Source organism: Berghia stephanieae, chromosome 4 (assembly GCF_034508935.2).
Source record: "Berghia stephanieae isolate SIO BIC M18660-M18661 chromosome 4, UCSD_Bste_1.3, whole genome shotgun sequence".
NCBI classification, from domain to species: domain Eukaryota; kingdom Metazoa; phylum Mollusca; class Gastropoda; order Nudibranchia; family Aeolidiidae; genus Berghia; species Berghia stephanieae.
In genome coordinates this window covers 72,324,373-72,348,274 of record NC_088363.1, presented here as the reverse complement: position 1 = coordinate 72,348,274, position 23,902 = coordinate 72,324,373, and the positions used below count along the sequence as shown (strand labels likewise).

Sequence of the window (23,902 nt, the reverse complement as noted above, 5' to 3'; positions counted from 1 at the left end):
AGGATTGATCCTGTTCGCTTTGTGTGTGAAGTAAGTGCTCTACAAATTGAGCTATCAAGATCCTCCTGTGACTAAATGTCCCCCTATAAGTAGATTGTTGTTGTTTGTTTTAAAAGGTTTAAAGGCCCTTGCAATTCACATGGGTCATTCAAGCACAACAAAAAAGGAAAATAGATTTAGAGAGCTGGAGAAGGTAGAAGAAGAAATGTACTTCTGTACATAGAGACAAAATCATCACCTCACAGGATCTTTGCAGAAAATGAAAATACCTTTGTACTATCACTATATATATATATATATATACATACTCAGTCCATCTAGATGGTAGTATTACAGTGGAGTCCAAATAAGACTCTTTATAGAATATCTTGTTTAAAATAAACTTTTCATTCAGCCCCCATTTCCTCCTTATATAACCCAACTAATCAAAGTCCGGTTTAAAATGAACAAGCATTTGTCTCAGTCCAGTTAAAATGTTTTTGCCATGGAAGCCTTTTTTCTCCACCTCTTTGTTGCACATCCCCCCCTCCCCTTCTTTTTTAAAAGAACCACCTGCTTGCCACCCCCCCCCCCCCCCCCCCCTCGAAAGTTCTGTCTCACAATAAGCTATACAGCAAATAGTCTCTGTCAGCTTGTTTCAAATTTGGCAAAGAAGAAACAAAAATTGAACCGGGCAAAATGACAACATATGTCATACTTTTTCTTAACTTAAGGGTATTAGCAAAGTTTAGTGTCATAGTTAAATACATACTGCAAAACATTTTCTTGGATTTATGCATCAGTCATTTCACTCATTTCAATCAAAACATAAAAATCAACAACACAAACTTTGTTAGCACAGATCATACCTTTATTTAACCATTTTCAGAGAATTCAAACATACACTCCAACTTGTATCTAACAAACTCACATTTTATGAGCTCTCAATTTTGACGAGCTAACCAGTTATTTTTTTGTTCTGTTTTTCTTCCCCTAATTATTTTTGCATCTGTTCCATTCCTAAATGAATTTTCTCATATGATGCCAAAATCTAAATTTCCATATTTTTGATCGGATCAGAAAAAAAAGCATCATCTTATATGCACCACTGTACTTTTTCGCAGCCTATAGAATCAAACAAACACAATAATCATCTTTTCTGTCATTCAAAACCAAACTACACCTACAAGTACAAGAGAAGACTAGCATGATAGTGCTTGGTTGATTGCAAGAGTAATTACCAAGGGAAGTAATATTTTTGTTTTGTTTTTTAAGGGTTTTACAGCGCTTGTAACACATTTTAGGTCATATCAGCGCCAGTAAAAAGGAACAAAATGGGAAAGTAAAAAGTTCTAGAATTACAATTAAAGCACCCAAGAAAAGGGGAGACAAAGGGGAATTGGTTCAAATTGGAAACAGATGTAGATTCCAAGAGCACACTATAAAAGTACTTAGTTTGAGATCACCTAAGTCTCATCCATTCACAAGCACAGGTCCCCACTAAGAGGAAAACACTCAAATGTTTTACAAATCTTATATAATATAAAGAAAACAATACAGTGCGTAACAGAGAGATGATTTACAAGGAAAAAAATATCTCCCAATCCCAAAATTAACTATACATTTGACTGTTTCCCTCTCAGCCAGGGCATCTGGCGAGGACCGGAACAAAACCAAGTAATCTCATTCCAAGACAAAGACAAAGCAAGTTGGAAAACAGATATAGGATAGAAGACGCAGTAAGTATATCCCTGCCCACTGAGGGAGGTCAGGAACCCCACCCAGTCAAGGGGAGTGGAAGTAACTTGGAAATAAATGAATTACATGGGTTTTCATTATTGTAGCCTTTAGTTGGCTTTAGATCACTATAATTTTCATTGTCTCAGTGAGTTGGTTATATGTACAAGTAGGAGTGTATTAGTGTATTTCACTGATACCTTTATATTAGATAAATAAATATACTTAAAAATATAATACAATACAATGCCAAAAGGTCGTTATTGTAACACTTCCGCTTCCACGCAAAAAGGCATCAGAAATTTATTTTTTAAATTAAAAAAATAAAATAAAATTGGTTTTCATCAATTTCTTTTGCTTAAATTTTAAATAACGTAAAAATCATTTCAAAACTTGATTGCCTGTCATCAAAAGAATATCTGGAAAAGCTTAGTTAATACTTTGTCCACAATATTTAGTCATTTTAGTAGCTATTCCTTCTATTCTTTTAGCGCCTGCCTCTTTTTTTTTTAAATTCGAGAAGCAATTTTTAAACCCATAAAACCAAATGATTAGTTAATATTGATGTCTTTTCAAATTGAAGCATTATGAAAATGACCTTTTGGAATCGTCTCATTTCCTCCAAAACTGTCTGTTTACTGAAAGCCAATATCAATATAAATCATGGTATTAGAGAAATAACAACTTTCAAATATAACAACAATTTAAAACAAATGTTTCTCTTGAAGTTCAAAGAAATAAATAACAAAAATTAAATGAAAGCTTCAATCTAATTTACAAAGACGGATGTCCTAGTAAATTAAAATGAAGTTTCCACTCCATTTTACTATTATCATTATCATTTACAACAAAGTAGAATGACAGAAATGAATATCTATTTTAGAATTAGACGTGTGGATCTTTAAGTAGCACTTATTAGACAGTGCCAATTATTACACCTAATTACTTAATTGCTACCCTCTAGGTAGGATGCCAGTCCATCCCAAGCAAAGTGCTTTCCCACCATATAAAATATACACCTTTTCCCCTCCAAAAAAAAAAAAAAAAAAAATTAATGACTTCCCTGACATTTACTGGTTCCCACATATTCATATAGATATCGAGTCAGCCTTCCTGTGTGACAACAGCTTGTTTTTATTACGCGAATATTTATTTCTATCTCGTTTTTCCATATCAAAGAGATGATGCAATTTATGTGGAAAATATTTTCAAAATAGATTATTAGAAGATGTGACAACCCCAACGATCTCATTTGCTCAATTTAAGTGAAATCCCAACACAAAACCGTCTCAGCCTCGTGAAATCAATCAACTTCCAACCAAATGTATCTAAGCCTAAAACTTTCATTTTTCTTTTTCCTTTTTTAAACAAATCTCAATCTTTCCTGATTATTTGATGAAAAGTCATAAATGGCTGATCTCTGAATTGTCATGCTGCAGACTGTTTTTAAAAAAAACATTTGCAGATTATCTCATCTCATTTTGCTCACTGTACTTTACAATGCTTTATATATTTTCTTGGCAGGTCACACTAAATTCGAGTAAGAGTCCTTTTGTTATAGCACTCCTACAATATTCATCACTGCCTTAACCAGGGACCTATCCACACCTAAGTTGAGTGATGTACATGTGTAAAGTGCGATCATTATCACCATTCCAGTCAATGACCATATCCTTAAACTTTCTTAAAAGCATTAGATAAAGTACTTTGAGCACATTTGGTGGATATTGCACTGTATATAAAAGCTCAAATTCATAGATAGACCTTACAACAAAGATGGTTCATTTCATGACATTTTAGAACTTGCTCTTCCACACAACCTATTATTATATTATTACACCAGTAAACAATTTTTTATTCATTCATTCATGGCAAACATGCACATGTACCTTCCACCACTCATTCACTGCCAACAAATCACCCATAATTTTCTCTCACAACAAACCAGCCATGTTTTCTCTCGGACCACTCATTCTCACCCGACAAATCATCTATAATATTTCATTCATTCATTCATTCATCGTCAAACCATGCACATCTATGTATCCCTTCCCTTCTTTGAATGTTTTTATACAGGTAAGGTTTTCCCAACTGTTTTGGATGCAGCTGCATAGAATATACTTGTGAAGAATTTTAGCCCTGTCTGTCCTCCGGGAATGTAACTAACTATATACCTGAAAAAAAAAGACACATTGTTTATTAGTTTGATAGAAAATTACATATCTGTGAGAGTGTGTGCGTTTGTAAGAATGTGTGATGAGTGGTTTTATTTTTATGACACTCGCTTTCAGATCGGAAAATCCTGAGTTCGAGCCTCACTCACGCATAGTTGAGTCCTTGGAAAAGGCTCTTTACTCACATTCTCTCACCATACCCAGGAGTAAAATGAGTATCTGGCCAAAAACAGCATTGTCTCTGTCTGAAAATATTGTAATATTGCCTAACAGGCGTCATGTCTCATTCTACGCGTTATTGGTCAGGGACCCTTTGTAACGTGCTTTGAGCATGTTTTGTGGATATTACAATATATAAAAGCTCAAGTTTTAGTTTAAGAATCAGTAACACCATCTTTAAGCCTGTCTGTCAAAGGATTGTATGGATGGTATAGAACTTTTCAAACTAATCAGCTATGAAAGGTAGAAGGAATTAGATTTGAAAACACCATAAGTGAGCAAGTAGACATATGGGTTAGGGATTTAATGTCAATGTATCTATCTTCAAGCGATTAATTATCAGTAACAGAACACCCATAACAAATCACAAACACCAGTGAAGCTTGGAAACGAAGAATAAGAGGATGTTCAGGCATTCACTTATCTGAGGAGCAAGAGTACAAGAAATGAAAATTCAGAGGCTGAAATTTTAAAGAGGCTCTCTAAAGCCTGGAGGGCATTTGGGGCTCTTGGAAATATCGGGAAGTCAAAGAGGATACAGATCAATACAATTAAAGATCAGATTTTTCAAATCCAACATTCTCCCTGTGTTGCTATATGGTGCTGAAACATGGAAGCTGACAAAGAGCATCTGCAAAAAGCTTGACATCTTCATAAACAAATGCTTGAGAAAGATACTGAGGATATTCTGGCCAACAACTATCTCAAACAGCAACTTGATGAAGAGAACAGGGCTAAAGCCCGTCTCTCTTCTTGTAAAGAGAAGAAGATGGAGGTGACCTGGCTATGTGCTCTGGATGAACCATGATGCTACATCAAGGGTCACCCTCAGATGGACCCCACAGGGAATGGGGAGGAGAGAGAGACCCTTGGAGAGAGACCCTGGAGCGTAACATGAAGACCCAGAAGTGGACATGGGGAGAAATGTCAAAGATGGCAGCAAACCGGTTGGAGATCTTCTGTGTCAGCCTTATGTGCAACTGAAGCACCAAGAGGATAGGTAAGTAAACAGAACACTCACTGTCATCCAAAGGAATATTGTGATAGACAAAGAGACAAACACTTACCAAATTAGAGCAATGATTTGGGCAATGGCAAATATGACTGTGAAAATGGTGCTTTTTACCTGAGGAATTGAACACACAGAATTATGCATTATGATTCCTAAGCTTAGCAATAACCCTAGCTAACTTAATATAATAATCATAATAATTATCATTATTATTATTATTATTATTATTATCATCGTTATTATTATTATATTATTATTATTATTATTATTATTATTATTATTATTATTATTAAGATTAATTATATAATATTATTATATTATTATAAATAATAATGATAATAACAATGATGATGATAATAATAATAATAATAATAATAATAATAATAATAATAATAAATAACGATAAATAATAATAATAATAATAATATAATAATAATAATAATAATAATAATAATAATAATATAATAATATAATAATAATTAATAATAATAATATAATAATAATAATAATAATTAATAATAATAATAATAAATATGGCTTAAACCTTATATACTAAACTGTCTATGCAAAAGCACTTTCTGATTTAAGGGTTTGAGTATTATTGTAATGCATATATCAAAGAAGATCAATTCAAAGAAATTTACATCAATTCTTATGATAATGGGTTTAACGATAGACAATGAAAAAATCACATATTGTCTCTGTCCAATGGATACTTTTGACTATTTCTATCCCAACGCTCTTATAGTATTTCTATCCCAACGCTCTTATATTACTACATTTACATTTCATATGTCAAATCTTGAAATAATGACATGAATTAATATCAACCTGATCTGAAAATTCCTGAACTTTCATTTCTTTATTATTTTCAATTCTAACTTTTCACCTTTCTTTTAAGTTATTGGAAACTAAGTTTCCTAATACAGTGAGACCCCTATAATCGGGAAACGTCTGTCATTGCCAAAATCATCCCAATTAGCCAGGTTTCCCATTTTGCTTGGAAGTGGAGATGTCAGTTGTCCCACAAGCCCTTCCGTCGTGTCAAGACCATCTACCCTAATGAAACAGACTGGTTAAAAAATCTAGACTTAAAAAGCTGGTATACCAACTTGTTCATTCTTTGTCTTTTCTTTAGAATTATCATCCATTTTTTTTTTCTTCTTTCAGGATCGGGGTAGGGATGGGAAGGAGGATTTGTTCGGGGTTTTAAAATATTTTTTTGGGGGGTGCAAAAACAAGTCATCCCTATTTTTTTTGGTTTTTCTTTTTCTGTTGCACGTGATAGCCTTTTAAACAAGTTCTTCTACATCATACATCACATTTAATAGGCTGTTACTTTTATTATAGTTATTGCTGTATGACACACTGTTCATTTGATCAAGCCAACTATCCCATGAAAACCTCTGTGATATCATATTTGTGTATTTTATGAATTTCTAGCCACTGAATTTATTCTAATAAAAAATGCTGAAACAAAAGACATCCAAAGTGATGTCAATTGGACATACATAGGTGTTAACACATTTAACAAATGTAAGTACCATCAATTGTTTAAAACATTAGCTTAGCCCCTACCCCTATCATTTTGAGGTCCATGTCACTTTGGACAGGGAAAAAGATGGTAATGCACGCTCAGACTCGGATCAATCTATTGTTCCACCCCCTTTGAACTTGATTGGAAATGTATGAAACTCATGTCACACATCAAACCATGGAAAAAAAATGACATGGTCAGCAAAATAATTTACCCTTTACACATCAATTAGGTACAATATTCCTTGCTGTGGATATACGAGGGGAAGAATAGCTAAGAACCAATATCAAAATTAAAACATATCAATTAAGAAAACATATTATTTCCTTAATGGTATAAAGTCATTGTATCCCGGAAGGTTAGCCTAACCCCCTCCCTCTCTTCTGATGGTATTCCTTACTCCCTAGCCCCCTTCAACACCTGTTTATTTGTTTTCTTCTCGTCATCAGCCAATTTTGTTTTGAATATGAGGAATTTTTTAACACGATACCGGGCTATTTCTTTACACTTTAAACCAAATTATTTTTCTTCAGTTTTTATTTGTTTGTTTGTTTTTTTCTTTTGGTCAAATTTTTATCGATTTCATTTTTTGAGCAAAAATGTTTTCAAGCCAGATTTTTTACTATCAGCCATCTGATGAAAATAACAGAAGAACCAGAAAATTCTAAATTACCAGACTTTTGACATAAACTATCAGTAAAGTCACTAAATGTCTGAAGATAAAATGAATTATATAAATATACATTACCCATAAAGAAAAATAAAGAGTACAAAACATGGTTCCAAAGTAAGTTAGAGTGAATGGGAGACGAGACACTGAAAACAGATGCTTCACATGATGCCATGGACCCCACAACAAGGCAAAGCTGAGGATGAAAAAAAGGTACCAGTACTTTTTTTTTTATTAACAAAGAACAGGAAAGGGGCTGGTTAAAAAGCCAAATACACCCCAGGCATAACAAAATGTTTCTTTAGAATACTGCTTCTTTATTACAGAGGAAATAAGAAGGGGGGGGGAGAAATGGTTCACAGTCTTGAGTTTTTTATTTCTAGCAGTTCGTTTCAAGCATGTTCATTTTCAGTGAGTTCTATGGTATACATTCAATAACAATTGTCAAAAAGGAAATCTTTGAACTGTGAAGCAATGATGATGACAATAATAAAATATAATGGTGGCAGAGGAAGCAGGTGGTACGGTAAGTGTTCTATGGATATGGACTCTCTATTTTTCCTCCCTATTTTATCATACCTTATCATGTGCGTTGATGGTGACAAAAAGGGAAAAAGGAGGAAAATTTTGAACGTCTTCAAGGCTCATTACACTGCACTAACCCCAAATTTAAAGCAACTGAGATGGTAAACTATCATTGATACTCTAGCTAACCTCTGAAGAGTGGGAAACGGCACCAATTAGTTCCACCATACATCAACTCTCTCACTGCCAGTACATTTGATTGGGGGAAATGTAATTATTTTTAATAGGAGGAAATTCCTCCTCTGACTCAAAAATAGCGGATTTCAGCAGATCCGAGGAAAATCATCATTACTGTTAAGAATAATGAGAAATTAATAATTTAAATCATTCATAATGAAATTCATGACAAATCGGGTACAAACAACATTCAAGCATTCTCATGATTCGTCACACTGCTTGTGTAAACATCATTAAATAAATACGAAATAATTTCAAGGAGAATAAAGAACTTTGCATCACACAATAGTCCTAGTTACCTTCACCTTGCTGTTTCAAATTATCTCACAACCAAGGGACTTTATTCACTTTTGACATCTATACATCGATAATCGACCCTGGCATTGAACATCAAAGGAAACTAAGGCTTCCACAATATTTCCATCTGAATCACCGTGCACAGAACCCCATACCTTCATTTTGATCTATAACTAATACATAATGAGCATTGACCCAACCTTCTCAGTTGTCCAAGAAATATTTCGTCCATTGTTGCACAATTTCAAATTCATACCAGCTAAATTTGTTGCTCCAGATCAACAACCCTATAATTAGCTTTACTAACCTTGATATAACAAAGAGACTGCCCATTGTGTAGAGAAGAGCAAATTTTCTGGCCTTTAACACCAGGAAAGGAATGTATAAGCTTGCCTGGAAAATGAGAGTAAATAAATTTGAGATAATCATTAAACTATTGTAATTATAATAGGTGACAGGTCTACTTTATAAATATTTTCGTTATGGTAATCTTGTTTTGTTTTTTTTTAAATTCCTCTTTTGAACCTTTTACCCTTTTTGTTTGTTTTTTTGTATTTTTTATTATGTAAAGCGTCACAAAGCACGATTAACATGGATGTTTAGGCGCTATATAAATTCATTATTTACTGTTTACTATTACTAAAATACAATGCCTTAATCAAGTCACCTTATCATAGCCGATAGAGGAGATATCCTTACAGCTTACAGCGACCAAGAGGTGCTTATAACTCTATTATAGTTTCCCTCAGAGAGATTAGAAACAAGAAAATATTAAAAGCAGAATAAAGTGGTATGCAGCCTGTTACATTTATAAATTAAATTGAGCTTTTATATAGCACGATATCCACTATCACTAAACATGCTCAAAGCCTGACCAACAGCAACAAGTAGAACAAGACATGACGCCTGTTAGGTGATATTATAATTTTTGTTTCCGACATAGACAACACTGTTAATGGCCAGGTACTCATTTTACACCTGAGTACGATGAGAGAATGTGAGTAAAGAGCCTTTCCAAGGACTCAACTATGCACCGAGCAAGATTCGAACCCAGGACCTTCTGATCCGAAAGCGAGTGTCATACCACAAGAATGCTCTCGAACTACATTTATAGTTAGAGAGAATTCAGTACAACCCTATCACCTCTCTGGTGATACCAAATACAATACAAAAAAGACCTGAATGATGTCAACATCCACTGTATAAGTCATATGTGTGGCTTATCTGTATCTATCCAATATTGAAAGTTGACACAAATAGATATCGAGAACATCTGAATCTAACCATGCAAGTACCATGTGCAGTAATTTTTTTATTTTGTTTTAGCTGATTTGGTAGGAATAGTCATGTGATCGAAAAACATGTTAAGTGTTATTGCAGAAGTAACAATCTATTTAAACTTTTTTATTCTCAAAATCACCTATCTTGTGGTTAGAGTTGGATGCCTTCAATATACGAATAGTTGTCATATAGACATAAATAAATTAGATTGGAATTATTTTCTTTTTGCTTCTTTTATTTATGCCAAAGCCATCTGTCAGCATGCTAAATTCACGTCAATTTACTTATGCAATGGTACAATATTAACAAGTTTATATAAAAATACATTACCACACTGAAGCAAAATGTTCCCATTAGCAAACACATAATAAACCCAAGGATTCTTTGTTTCTTGCTCTGATAAAATAAAGAAGATACAGTAATTGCAAAATAACCTATTATTTCCAGATATAAGACACATTTTAAACGGTTCAACCTGTATGGTAGACAACCATAGTCTATTGTCTGACTGCTTTTTTCTCTCTTTATTTATTATGTAGAAGGCAGACAAACACCAATTCTGACAGTGAACACCAATAAGGTGAACAGTGTCGGGAGATCTATTCATGCGTAATGCACCTTATATATATGTCATATCATTATTATTATTATCATTATTATTATTATTATTATTATTATCATTAATTGATATGCAGTGAGTGTGTTCAGAGTGCCTTGAAGGGTAGGGCCAGGCTAGGTTCACCGCAACTTGAAATAGCCTGGCAACAAACAACAACAAAAATCAATCTTGAATGCTGTGAATCTAGCCTGGCCTTTCCCGGTAGGCTAAATTCACAGGCGCCATGAACTTAGCCTGTCATGCAGGCTACATTCAGGGCACTGTGATGGTGTCCACTGCGTAATTCAATGTTTAAGCAAGTTTAACTTTCATCATTGAGGTCCCGATAGCAAGCAAAGGAACCAAGATTGATTCCAGGTGCAGTCAAGATTGTTTTTCTGACCCTTTTTTTATATACACAACATGCGGCGACATTCATGTGGATGTCATGGCCGAATGGTTAAGTCATCTGCCTTAGAAGGCTTGTAGGAATCGATGCTGTGTGTTCCAATCCTGATTCCACCACTTTTATTTTTTCCCTGTCTTCTTTCTAGTGTCTAGTGAAAATTTTAATCGTTGGTGGATTATGAACAGATTTGATGATTAACAAGTTTCTTGCTGGGTGAAAAAAATAGACGAATTGCCAGTTTGACGTTTTCATTTCAAAGTGACAAAAACTTACATTTCATTTATCCATTTGCTTTTTTTTTTATAATCTGGATTTGACATTTGAGCACTATTTACTTTCATCTTGTGTTAAATATCACTTGATATTAACTGATTTGGGACACAAATGACCACTGGCATTTTTTTTCCAGAATATTTGGTATTTTTTCACACCCAGTTTGGCATTTTGTATTAAAATCTTTCACTTTCTGCCAATAACGAAAAGGCCAGGTTTTTGGTTATTGCCAGACGGGGTCTGCCAATAATCAAATGTCCAGGTTTTTTATGCCATGTCTGAGAATAACAACAGCCTTTTCTACTTTATTGAATTGGCAGGCATCATCATCATGACAATAACTAACAACAGCCCATAATTAAGGTCGAGTTCATGTTTTTTCTCAAAAGAATTTAAATTTAAATCATTTTCATACTTAAGACTTTGGGGAGACCTTCCATAATATACTACATCCCAAGTATTCTTGTTCTAGTAGGGGGTTTGGGAGGGGGAAAGTTGTTTTTTTTTTTTTTTAAGTCTCCCCCCTCCAAACTCCTAGAACTTCTAGTAGGGGGTTTCGAATGGGGGAGACTTTAAAAAAACAAACTGTCCCCCCTCCCAAACCCTCTACTAGAACAAGAATACTTTGGATGTAGTAGCTTATGGAAGGTCTCCCAGACTTTGAATTTCATTTACAGCTTTATATCTATCCCAATATAATGTCAGATTATGATGGAGAATCACATCTGGACCTGGGAAGTGTTCTCTACTTACGAGACTGGGAAGAAGTGGATCTGATTTGGCGTCGGCAAACCATCCGTTAGCAACCTCTGTCTCCGGTTTATCTTCAATCTCTTCCCCTTTCGATGAAAACCAATTTGAGCCAAGTAAACTGTACTTGGTTGTTGATGAAGCTCCATTTTTGTTCGATCTTGACAAGTAGTCTTTAAGATTTTTGCTGAGATCCGTCATGACGAGAACTTTCAGTCATCAATCATAGGTAGATTTTTATTTTTTTATTTTTTTTTAGGGAGGTACAACAGCAGTGTTGTAGTTGTAGTTGTCGTTATAACTTTTGGTGACTTGGCAGACATCCGGTTGAAAAGAAATTCGCATTCTTTCAACGGTCCGTGGGCTCAAATTAGGTACATCGGCTACAATTTTTATGAACATGTGGAGTATGATACACTGCCAAACAAATAATTGAAAAAGTCCTAAAAACTCAGCTTGCTTTGACTGCTCATTGCATTAATTACAGGCTACCGAAAACGTTGGGAGCGGGAAGCTGAAAAGCCTGTGCTTGCTTATTCTAAAACATTTATGTTTTATACTGCGTTTTTACAGCGTCTGTATTGATGCTGTGCTTTTAGCAAAATAGAAAACAAAAAACAAAAAACTCACAACATCCACCAGAGGGTCTACAACATACCAACCCACAAAAGTATTTGTAACCGTGAACGTTTATAGTCTGATTAATAGAATTTAGTGAGAATTATTCATAAAAATGGCTGGCTAACAACAATAACAAAGAGTTGAGTGACGTCAACCTCGTCCCCTCTATACTTATCCGTATCGAAGGAACGAAGTTGACGTCATTCATCTCTTAGTTATCGCTTTTAGCAAGACATTTTATTAGTAGTTCTCACTATATTCTATCTATCAGACTATAAACGTTCAAGGTTATACATTAGTTTTGTGTGTTGCTACGTTTTATCCGGCTGGCGAATGCTGTAAGGTTTTGTTTTGTTTTGTTTGTTTTTGTTTTTGTTTTGTTTTGTTTTTTTGTTGTTTTTTTTTTTTGGCTAAGCGTATAACATCAATAGAAGCAGGAGCTGACACCGTCAAAACAAAAATAAATGTGACCCAGATTTTTTCCCCCCACTATTAGATGCAAATAACCCGAACTATGCTGCAATTTACCCTTCAGCATGTCATGCGCATCCAATCAACGTTTTGTTTACACATTGCTTAGCAGCAGACTCAAGTGGGATTGTGAATGCAAGTTGTTCACTCTGATATATTAACTTTCCGGGGACCAATCTATCCCAACATCATACCTTTTTGGGACGATGGGTCACATGTATTATGTATAAATTAGGACATGAATATGTGTTTTGTTTTATTTGGTTTTTTTTTGTGGTTTTTTTTTTTTTTTTTAAATTTGTTCCTGTCATTATTGAAAACGCTTAAAACAAAATTGCAAAGAAATCTTGACAATAATCAATAATAGTCACGAATGAGCAAACATTGTTTCATTGATTCATGTACCTGTCACAAAGTGCGCACGTAAACCGTATGCTTATGTAGCGCAGTTTGCAACCTTGTTTATGTGTGCTATATTCAAGCTACGACACCGATCAATAACCAAACACAATACGTTGATAAAGGTTTTGAAGCTAAATGAAGATATATTTTATTACAATATAACAAAGATATTATGAGATATGAAGATGAAATGATAGATGTAATAAGTATGAAATCAAATGGATGGATGACAAATTGATGGAGATGGTGTGATGATGAATATGATATGAAAGCGATATGAAAATATATAATTAAATCAATTAATTATCAATACTTTACCAAACCGCTACCACATCAGACAATCTCACAGATAGGTTGCAACCATCACAGTCATACAGGCAACTAATAATTAACTAACTAACTAAACACAATCCAGACGTGTAGAAGAAAGCCAAAAGAGTGTCCTTGATATTCAACAAAAACTGTAAGGTTGTTCTAATATTGTTAATTTGTCTCTTCTTGAAATTGTTCTGATGTCACAGTATTCATAAACAGATCAATTGTTTCTCAATGTTCTGATATTAAAATAAGCAAATGGTTCTTCACAGGTAACTTATAAAACAGGCAAATGTTCAGTTTCTATTAGTGTCAAGCTATGAGCGTATAGCCTAAAGTTGGCTTGTTAAAGCCCAGCCTCCAACGGCTCATTCACTTTAAAGAAAGAAAATGATTTTGTTATAATATGATAATCATACGAATATAACTCTATCTATATTCGAACTCACTCAATATGTTTACTTTAAATGAGTAAATATTATTTTACTTTAACAAATCAATTTATTAATGTTGATTAATATTGCTTTACTTTGTAGATATGAAATAATAATGCTTTATAGCAAGAAACGCTTATTTTCTTTACAACAAGAATATATTACACAATTAATTTCATTATCTGATTAATTAATTGAGAATCAAAATTTAAAGTGATATTATGATATTAATATCAAAACACAATCATAATTGTAATCACAACATATTATTCAAAATCTCACCAGAGCCGAACAGATTATAGAAATCACAAATTAAGTCTACACAAGACTTTAATCAAACTCTACACAAGAGTTATAACACAACTTGATTCAGCTCAAACTTTGAGCACCGCAAAGTCTACACAAGACTTAAATCACACTCTACACAAGAGTTAACACAAAACGTGTTTCAGCTCGAACTTTGAGCACTACAAAGTCTACACAAGACTTTAATCCAACTCTACACAAGAGTTAAACAAATGAGCCTAAAAGACTCCGCTGTGGTTATCGCTTAGAGACTATGAGCCTAAAAGACTCCGCTGTCTGGTCTCTTTTGAGACAATGAGCCTAAAAGACTCCGCTGAGTGGTCTCTTTTGAGACAATGAGCCTAAAAGACTCCGCTGAGTGGTCTGAAGAAACTGCTCAAAACTCTGGCATTTATAGGCAAAAATCAAGCAAACGAAGCAAAATTCTACCCACACAAACGGATGTTAGTCATATCCGTAAACATCTGAAATTCCTTAAAACTCCCCCAGATTCCATAATCATGGACAAACAACAACCCATCCTGATACCGGACATCCTCATATCAAGGATAAATAAATTCGTCAGCCCCATAGTTACGAGATATCAATCAAGCCATACCATAACAAAGTCACTCCCGTAGAATACAGGGATCCTACTTTGCTTATAAGTTTACGGAGAAAACAAGATTGATGCCTTTCTCACAATAACACCCACACTACGTAGTTTAATTCAAACTTCCGGGCCATAGGTGCATGATCTGATACGACCTGTATCAACAAAAGAAGGGTTGTTCCGGAGGGATTCAATAACAACAACAACTAATACTACGACGACGTACATCCTGTCGTAAACTGAAGCCTACACGGAAGCATTTCGTTACATATCTCCCCCCTAAGACTAAATTTGGTACAACATTTAGTTAGATCATCGAAATGCCTCAAGATCACATCGATCTCGACAATTATTTGGGCTCATGGTTGTCCCTTCCTTCAACAGACAACATCGGCATCACACATCCACACTTCAACTCCACCTTGCCGTGTGTCATGCATTTCGGTGGTTCATGATCCTTGTTTTCGTCAAAACATGGAAGTCGAGGACTCTTAACAGTGGGAGCATGAGTAAATGATCGAATGTCACTTGTCATACTGTCGTTGTTGGAGGAAGCCTGACACTCCGACTTTAACCTAAGCAGTTCAAGCTCTTTCTCCATCAGAGCTTCTTGCCTTTGAGCTCGTGCTCTGCTTATCTCCTCCTCTTCTTTGGCACGTTCTCTCTCCTTCTCTTTTCTCTCTTCATCTTCTTGTAACTGGGCTGTCACCCAAGCACGGAGATCTTCACCCCTTAACTCCAATTTTTCTCCAGGTTTAATTAATCTTTCCACATCCATCTCTAGGACAATTAATCAAACCAATTCAAATTCAAATAAACAAACTTCAATATGTTTATCGACACTGTTGCCGTAAATGTTACTTTCACGTAGAATAAAGTGGTATTACAAGTAACCTTATTAACGATATGCGGTCAATATAGATCCCAAAACAGATTCAAAACAGGCAATTAATACCGATTCCTACACGGAATTCAACATTGATCTATATATAGACTCAAATATAGAATCAAAACAAATTTACTACAGGTCCTAACACAGAACCAACGCTTCACCCAGATTCCTACACAGAATCAAAACATTGACTTAATATAGACGTATATTAGAGTCAAAACAACTGATTTAATACAGGTCCTCACACGGAACCAACGCTTCACCCAGATTCCCCACACGGAATCAACACAATAGCTTCACCCAGATTCCTCACACGGAATCAACAAAATAGCTTCACCCAGATTCCCCACACGGAATCATAAAAACTATCTTCACCCAGATTCTTTCTCAGAATCAACAAAATAACTTCACCCAGATTCTTTCTCAGAATCAACAAAATATCTTCACCCAGATTCTTTCTTAGAATCAACAAAATATCTTCACCCAGATTCTCTCTTAGAATCAACAAAATATCTTCACCCAGATTCTCTCTTAGAATCAACAAAATATCTTCACCCAGATTCTTTCTTAGAATCAACAAAATGTCTTCACCCAGATTCTCTCTCAGAATCAACAAAATATCTTCACCCAGATTCTTTCTTAGAATCAACAAAATGTCTTCACCCAGATTCTCTCTCAGAATCAACAAAATATCTTCACCCAGATTCTCTCTCAGAATCAACAAAATATCTTCACCCAGATTCTTTCTTAGAATCAACAAAATATCTTCACCCAGATTCTTACACAGAATCAACAAAATGTCTTCACCCAGATTCTTCCTTAGAATCAACAAAATATCTTCACCCAGATTCTCTCTTAGAATCAACAAAATATCTTCACCCAGATTCTCTCTTAGAATCAACAAAATATCTTCGCCCAGATTCTTTCTTAGAATCAACAAAATGTCTTCACCCAGATTCTCTCTCAGAATCAACAAAATATCTTCACCCAGATTCTTTCTTAGAATCAACAAAATGTCTTCACCCAGATTCTCTCTCAGAATCAACAAAATATCTTCGCCCAGATTCTCTCTCAGAATCAACAAAATATCTTCACCCAGATTCTTTCTTAGAATCAACAAAATATCTTCACCCAGATTCTTACACAGAATCAACAAAATGTCTTCACCCAGATTCTTCCTTAGAATCAACAAAATATCTTCACCCAGATTCTCTCTTAGAATCAACAAAACATCCTCACCCAGATTCTTTCTTAGAATCAACAAAATATCTTCACCCAGATTCTTTCTTAGAATCAATAAAATATCTTCACCCAGATTCTCTCTCAGAATCAACAAAATATCTTCACCCAGATTCTTACACAGAATCAATACCTTGACTTACTATATGTGCATAGAAAGTCAGAACAAATGATTTAATACAGATCCTCACACGGGACCAACACAATATTCTCCCAGATTCCTACACGGAATCAAATTACCCCAACAACCACCTTCGTTCCTTACAAAAGGGAGAGGGGGGACAATGGAGGCTTTACAGCGCGAGTACCGCTTTCGCGCTAAGTCAGTGATCCGTATCACTATGTCAGATGACTGACAACTTAGAACCGAACAAATGAAAATTACCAGAATAACTTGTATTACACCTTGCGTATAATGACAGTCTTATAACCATTAAATGGATACCAATTTGCTTTAAGCTCAAAGATATTATCTATCTCAAGTTTCAAACAACTCCCTAACCTGTCTCAACACTTGTTTGGTCGCGATGTCTCTTGAATGCACAACAATAAGAATCCCACTTCTGACACCAAATTATGTCACAAAGTGCGCACGTAAACCGTATGCTTATGTAGCGCAGTTTGCAACCTTGTTTATGTGTCTATATTCAAGCTACGACACCGATCAATAACCAAACACAATACGTTGATAAAGGTTTTGAAGCTAAATGAAGATATATTTTATTACAATATAACAAAGATATTATGAGATATGAAGATGAAATGATAGATGTAATAAGTATGAAATCAAATGGATGGATGACAAATTGATGGAGATGGTGTGATGATGAATATGATATGAAAGCGATATGAAAATATATAATTAAATCAATTAATTATCAATACTTTACCAAACCGCTACCACATCAGACAATCTCACAGATAGGTTGCAACCATCACAGTCATACAGGCAACTAATAATTAACTAACTAACTAAACACAATCCAGACGTGTAGAAGAAAGCCAAAAGAGTGTCCTTGATATTCAACAAAAACTGTAAGGTTGTTCTAATATTGTTAATTTGTCTCTTCTTGAAATTGTTCTGATGTCACAGTATTCATAAACAGATCAATTGTTTCTCAATGTTCTGATATTAAAATAAGCAAATGGTTCTTCACAGGTAACTTATAAAACAGGCAAATGTTCAGTTTCTATTAGTGTCAAGCTATGAGCGTATAGCCTAATAGTTGGCTTGTTAAAGCCCAGCCTCCAACGGCTCATTCACTTTAAAGAAAGAAAATGATTTTGTTATAATATGATAATCATACGAATATAACTCTATCTATATTCGAACTCACTCAATATGTTTACTTTAAATGAGTAAATATTATTTTACTTTAACAAATCAATTTATTAATGTTGATTAATATTGCTTTACTTTGTAGATATGAAATAATAATGCTTTATAGCAAGAAACGCTTATTTTCTTTACAACAAGAATATATTACACAATTAATTTCATTATCTGATTAATTAATTGAGAATCAAAATTTAAAGTGATATTATGATATTAATATCAAAACACAATCATAATTGTAATCACAACATATTATTCAAAATCTCACCAGAGCCGAACAGATTATAGAAATCACAAATTAAGTCTACACAAGACTTTAATCAAACTCTACACAAGAGTTATAACACAACTTGATTCAGCTCAAACTTTGAGCACCGCAAAGTCTACACAAGACTTAAATCACACTCTACACAAGAGTTAACACAAAACGTGTTTCAGCTCGAACTTTGAGCACTACAAAGTCTACACAAGACTTTTAATCCAACTCTACACAAGAGTTAAACAAATGAGCCTAAAAGACTCCGCTGTGGTTATCGCTTAGAGACTATGAGCCTAAAAGACTCCGCTGTCTGGTCTCTTTTGAGACAATGAGCCTAAAAGACTCCGCTGAGTGGTCTCTTTTGAGACAATGAGCCTAAAAGACTCCGCTGAGTGGTCTGAAGAAACTGCTCAAAACTCTGGCATTTATAGGCAAAAATCAAGCAAACGAAGCAAAATTCTACCCACACAAACGGATGTTAGTCATATCCGTAAACATCTGAAATTCCTTAAAACTCCCCCAGATTCCATAATCATGGACAACAACAACCCATCCTGATACCGGACATCCTCATATCAAGGATAAATAAATTCGTCAGCCCCATAGTTACGAGATATCAATCAAGCCATACCATAACAAAGTCACTCCCGTAGAATACAGGGATCCTACTTTGCTTATAAGCTTACGGAGAAAACAAGATTGATGCCTTTCTCACATAACACACCCACACTACGTATTTAATTCAAACTTCCGGGCCATAGGTGCATGATCTGATACGACCTGTATCAACAAAAGAAGGGTTGTTCCGGAGGGATTCAATAACAACAACAACTAATACTACGACGACGTACATCCTGTCGTAAACTGAAGCCTACACGGAAGCATTTCGTTACAGTACCTAACAATGGAATTTTAAAATTGATTAATTTATTTATTTATTTATTTATTATTTATTTTGTAAGCAAGAAAACATTCACAGTGTGTGAGCAGAAAGGAAGTTATATTAATGTTCACTTTATATTACATATTATTATTAATATTATCATTATTATTATCATCATCATCATCATTATCATCATCATCAATCATCATCATCATCATCATCATCATCATCATTATTATTATTATTATTATTATTATTATTATTATTATTATTATTATTATTATTATTATTATTATTATTATCATTATTATTATTATCATTCGAAGACGTACGGTTAAAATATTATGTTCTTAGAACAAACGTCAGATGGAAATGACATACCACAATGCAGTCATGCGTCAGCTTCAGTGATCTCTGAAAAAGTTGTTTACTATATTATTGCCCAAAGTGAGTTGTAAATCTGCCCGATGGAAGAACTGCTTGCGTTTGTTGTCCCAGCAGTTCCTGTCTCGAAAACCCGACGTTTCTCAGACTGTCTTCAAATGCTTCTTTTTGGCCCTGAAATTGACAGCGTGATTTCTAGCAGCGATGTAGGGTGTCTTATCCACGGCGTCTCTGGACTTGACCCGTTTTCTTTCAGCTGGCCTCCTGGGTAATCCAGTCATTTTAATCACTGTAGTATTAGACCAGGGTGCTTGACGTCTCATCCTCACTGCTCTAGTTTTTAAGGGAGTATGTTTGTCCACCGCATCAACAATTGACACGTGGAGACAATCTGCATCATTTTTATCTTTTAGGTTATGGACGAGCAGCGGTGACATCTGGGGCCGTTTTCATGAACGCGGACTATTGCTTAGTCTCTGACTATCTCTAACTTTAGTCAATGACTTGAAAAAATCGGATTTCATGTGAGCTGACTAAGCACATCCGGGACTAAAATCACGGCACCTTCGGACTAAGTTTGGCCAAGTTTTAGTCATTTACGGAGGCAAGACTTCATGCTTTAGTCTGAGTCGAGTTACTAGGAGACGTCATAGCGTCAACAAGATAGCAGCTATTTTTAGATTGAGTGAGCTTCGATTCGGAAAGAAAATACGTCGGTTACGAATGACAGAGGCAAAGAGTCCTGTTGCAATTGACACTGGCTTAAAAAAAACTAAAAGATAAGTGCAGATCGTCGAAAGTACACATTTTTGTGAGTAAAAACTGAAAAAAACCCTGAATCTATCGGCTCATGAGTTGAGAGTACCAAAGGGTTTGCGTCAAAGAACAACCAAAAAAAAAAAAAAAATGATTAGAAAGTATAGTGGAGACAAAAGTTATTCTGTTGACATTGCAATTGACAGGAATAATGTGATTAATCAGAACACACTTTCTCTTTTGTGTAATTACTTTGATTTTTGTTCAATTAATTTCTCTGAGTTTCAATCTTGGTGTTCGTCGTCTCAATGAAACTGACATTGGCCTAAATATAGATAGAATGAAGTTGACGTCACTCGGGTCTTTGTTATTGTTTTTTTTATTTATTTATTTTTTTTTTGCCACCCGCGTTTATGAGTAATTCTCACTAAACTGTATTAACCAGACTATAAACCTTTAAGGTTATACATAGTTTTGTGTGTTGGTCCGTTATACTTCCGGATGGCAATGTTGTGAGCTTCTTAGCAAAGCGCACACTATCTATAGAATTGACAGTCGACGATGGACATCATTGCAGTCTATAACAGTCGACAGTCAATAACATGTGTGTTGCTAATTTCCTCTTTGGAAATCTTTTGCGTTGTAAGTATGAAAACGGGTGTATCTTACCTGCCTTCGTGTAGTAGAGAGGTGATGTTACCCGCACAAAATAGCCGAATTATGCACCGACCTTACAACGCCCACTTCTAGGCAAGAGACTAGCTAGTTCGAGTCTAGAAAGCGTTAATGAAATCCGATTTTTTTAGACACTTGTTTCGCTTGGGCTCAAGAACATCTAGTCATTTACTAGACTAGTATATTGCTCAATCTAGTTCTCGTTCATGAAAACGGGCCCAGGTCTTTGAGTTGAGTCGAGGGAGCCCATTGTATTCAGTTTCCCTCTCCATTTGTTGTCTCTCTCGTGGAAATAAGGAACAGAAATGGTGAGAGGAGGCGTCAGTTTCCTTCCATGAATTACCTGACAAGTCAATTCCTCACAGGATTTCTCAATCAATCTGGACAGCTTTGCAGGGATTCCATGGTGTCTCAGTAATTTCCAAAGACTGTTTCAATGTAGACTGTCAAACGCTTTACGGTAGACAACAAAATGTATATGAAGAGGACTGTTCCATTTCAACGATTGTTCAAGTATGAATCTTAATGTGGCTATTTGGTCAGTACATGATCGTTTCTGTTTAAAATCTGCATGGTTTTCGTGTATGTGGCATTTACTGCATCTTTCATTCCCTGAAGCACGATTTTGTTGATTTTTAATTCCTTTATCTGGAGGACTGAAATTGCCTGAAAGTTTTCTCGTTATGTCAAAAAGTTCCTTTATATTTCCACCATGGGCTGCTTTTTCTGCCATCCGATCATAATGTTCTCTTTTGTCTCTTTTCACACTTTTTCTTACTCCTTTGTGGGCAACTGCATAATCCGCTCGGTGTTTTGCTTTGATTCAACTTGCATTTATTGTTTCTCTCTTTTGGTTTCTCTCCTGGATCTTCTGTAAGGTGTTCGTAAACATCCATGTCGCCTATCACTATCATCGTATCCAAGTTCTTCGGTGGACTGCACATTTTGATAGAGGTTTTCAATTTTTGCCAGTATGTGTGCAAATCTATGTCCTTGCCCTGAAGGGTATTTATTTTTGTCGAGATAACAACCGATAACAACAAATAATCCAAATCCAGCAGTCTACCAGAGAGATGGTGCAAAAACATGAAAAATTTATCCCTGTCTAGTTGACCACATTAATGTAGTGATTTTTTAGGCTAGAATCAAAGTATTTTTGTGTTATCAGTTGTTATTTGTTGCTATCAGTTGTTATTTGTTGTTATCTAGACAAAGATAAATACCGGACATGATAGATGACAAGTGGTAAATATGAACAGGACATGAAGATAGATTCCACAAAAGGAAAAGATACCAGAGATACCAAAAAGAAACTGGATGTGAGAAAACACAGTTTTACTGTGAGAGCAAATAAATATGGAACTGTTTACCAGATTCGGTTGAGAACGCAAAAACCCAAAAATACCTTTAAAAGCAGACTAGACAGATTTTGGTCTGACCAACGATGGTAGAAGTTGGTCTGACCAAAATGTTTTGCACAAAATTATAAATGCGCTACAGATTGTAAGGCCGGAAAAAAAAAAAAAAACAACTTAAATAACAAATACGATAAAGAAATAGTCTGGCGAAGAGGACATGTGCTGCAAACAATTCTTGTATCCATATTATAAGTAAAAGGGTATACAGGATCTTATTTAAAAAAAAAAAAAGAAAAAAAAAAAAAGGAACAATACAAAAACAAAAACAACCCCCCGCCCCACTTCTCAAAAAGACACGCATTGAAAAAAACAAAAAACAACCAAAAACAAATCAAAAAAGCTAAAAGGATATTTTTAAACAAAGCCAAACAACAAAAAGCAATTTTAAAAATAACGAAAGAAAAAAAAAGGGAACAAAGAAAGGAAAATAATAATAATAATAGTATTAATAATAATAATAATAGGTAATAATAATAATAATAATAATAATAATAATGATAATAATAATAATAATAATAATAATAATAATAATAATAATAATAATAATAATAATAATATAATAATAATAATAATAATAATAATAATAAATAATAATAATAATAATAATATTATATTATTATTATAATATATAATATAATAATAATAATAATAATAATAATAATAATAATAATAATAATAATGATAATAATAATAATAATAATAATAATAATAATAATAATAATAATAATAATAATAATAATAATACATCAAACCAAAAAAAACAAACCCCAAAAAACCCCCAAAAAATTTAAATAAAAGAAAACAGTTAAAGCGATTGCATATTTTGCGTGTGTTACATAAACTATCTGGTAATCCACTCATTGAACATTGACAACAAACCAGGGTTGCCAGTTTGGCATTTTAAATGCCAGATTCCAAAAATCTGGCATTTTTGAAAACCGTTTGGCATTAGAAAAATCATTTGGCATTTGGCATTTTCATTTGGCATTTTCTTTTCTTGTATATTATACTTCAAATGACACCTTTTCTTAATTATTTCTAAACGCGTAAAAACAAACATCTTCACACATTTCTTTTTCATTCTTAAAATCCAACCGTGGTGTAGTGGTTTAGCACTCCACTTAGTAGTCAGTAGGTAAATAATTACCCCAACAGGAAATTTAGTATAATTCAAAAAAAAAAACAAGAAAAAGAAAAGAAAACACGCAAGCCACCAGGATA

General features: G+C 34.3%; 1 protein-coding gene across 1 annotated transcript; it reads right to left on the bottom strand.

The window, feature by feature from the left end:
• Positions 1-828: 828 nt before the first annotated feature.
• Positions 829-11,990, bottom strand: LOC144971172 (uncharacterized). The gene is made up of 6 exons (XM_078911656.1): positions 11,702-11,990; positions 9,999-10,064; positions 8,695-8,780; positions 7,407-7,524; positions 5,177-5,235; positions 829-3,890 (listed from the first exon to the last, which is right to left on the bottom strand). Exons 1-6 carry the CDS (start codon positions 11,897-11,899, stop codon positions 3,785-3,787), a joined length of 633 nt encoding a protein of 210 aa, XP_078767782.1. The 5' UTR covers positions 11,900-11,990; the 3' UTR covers positions 829-3,784.
• Between the last annotated feature and the right edge of the window lie 11,912 nt (positions 11,991-23,902).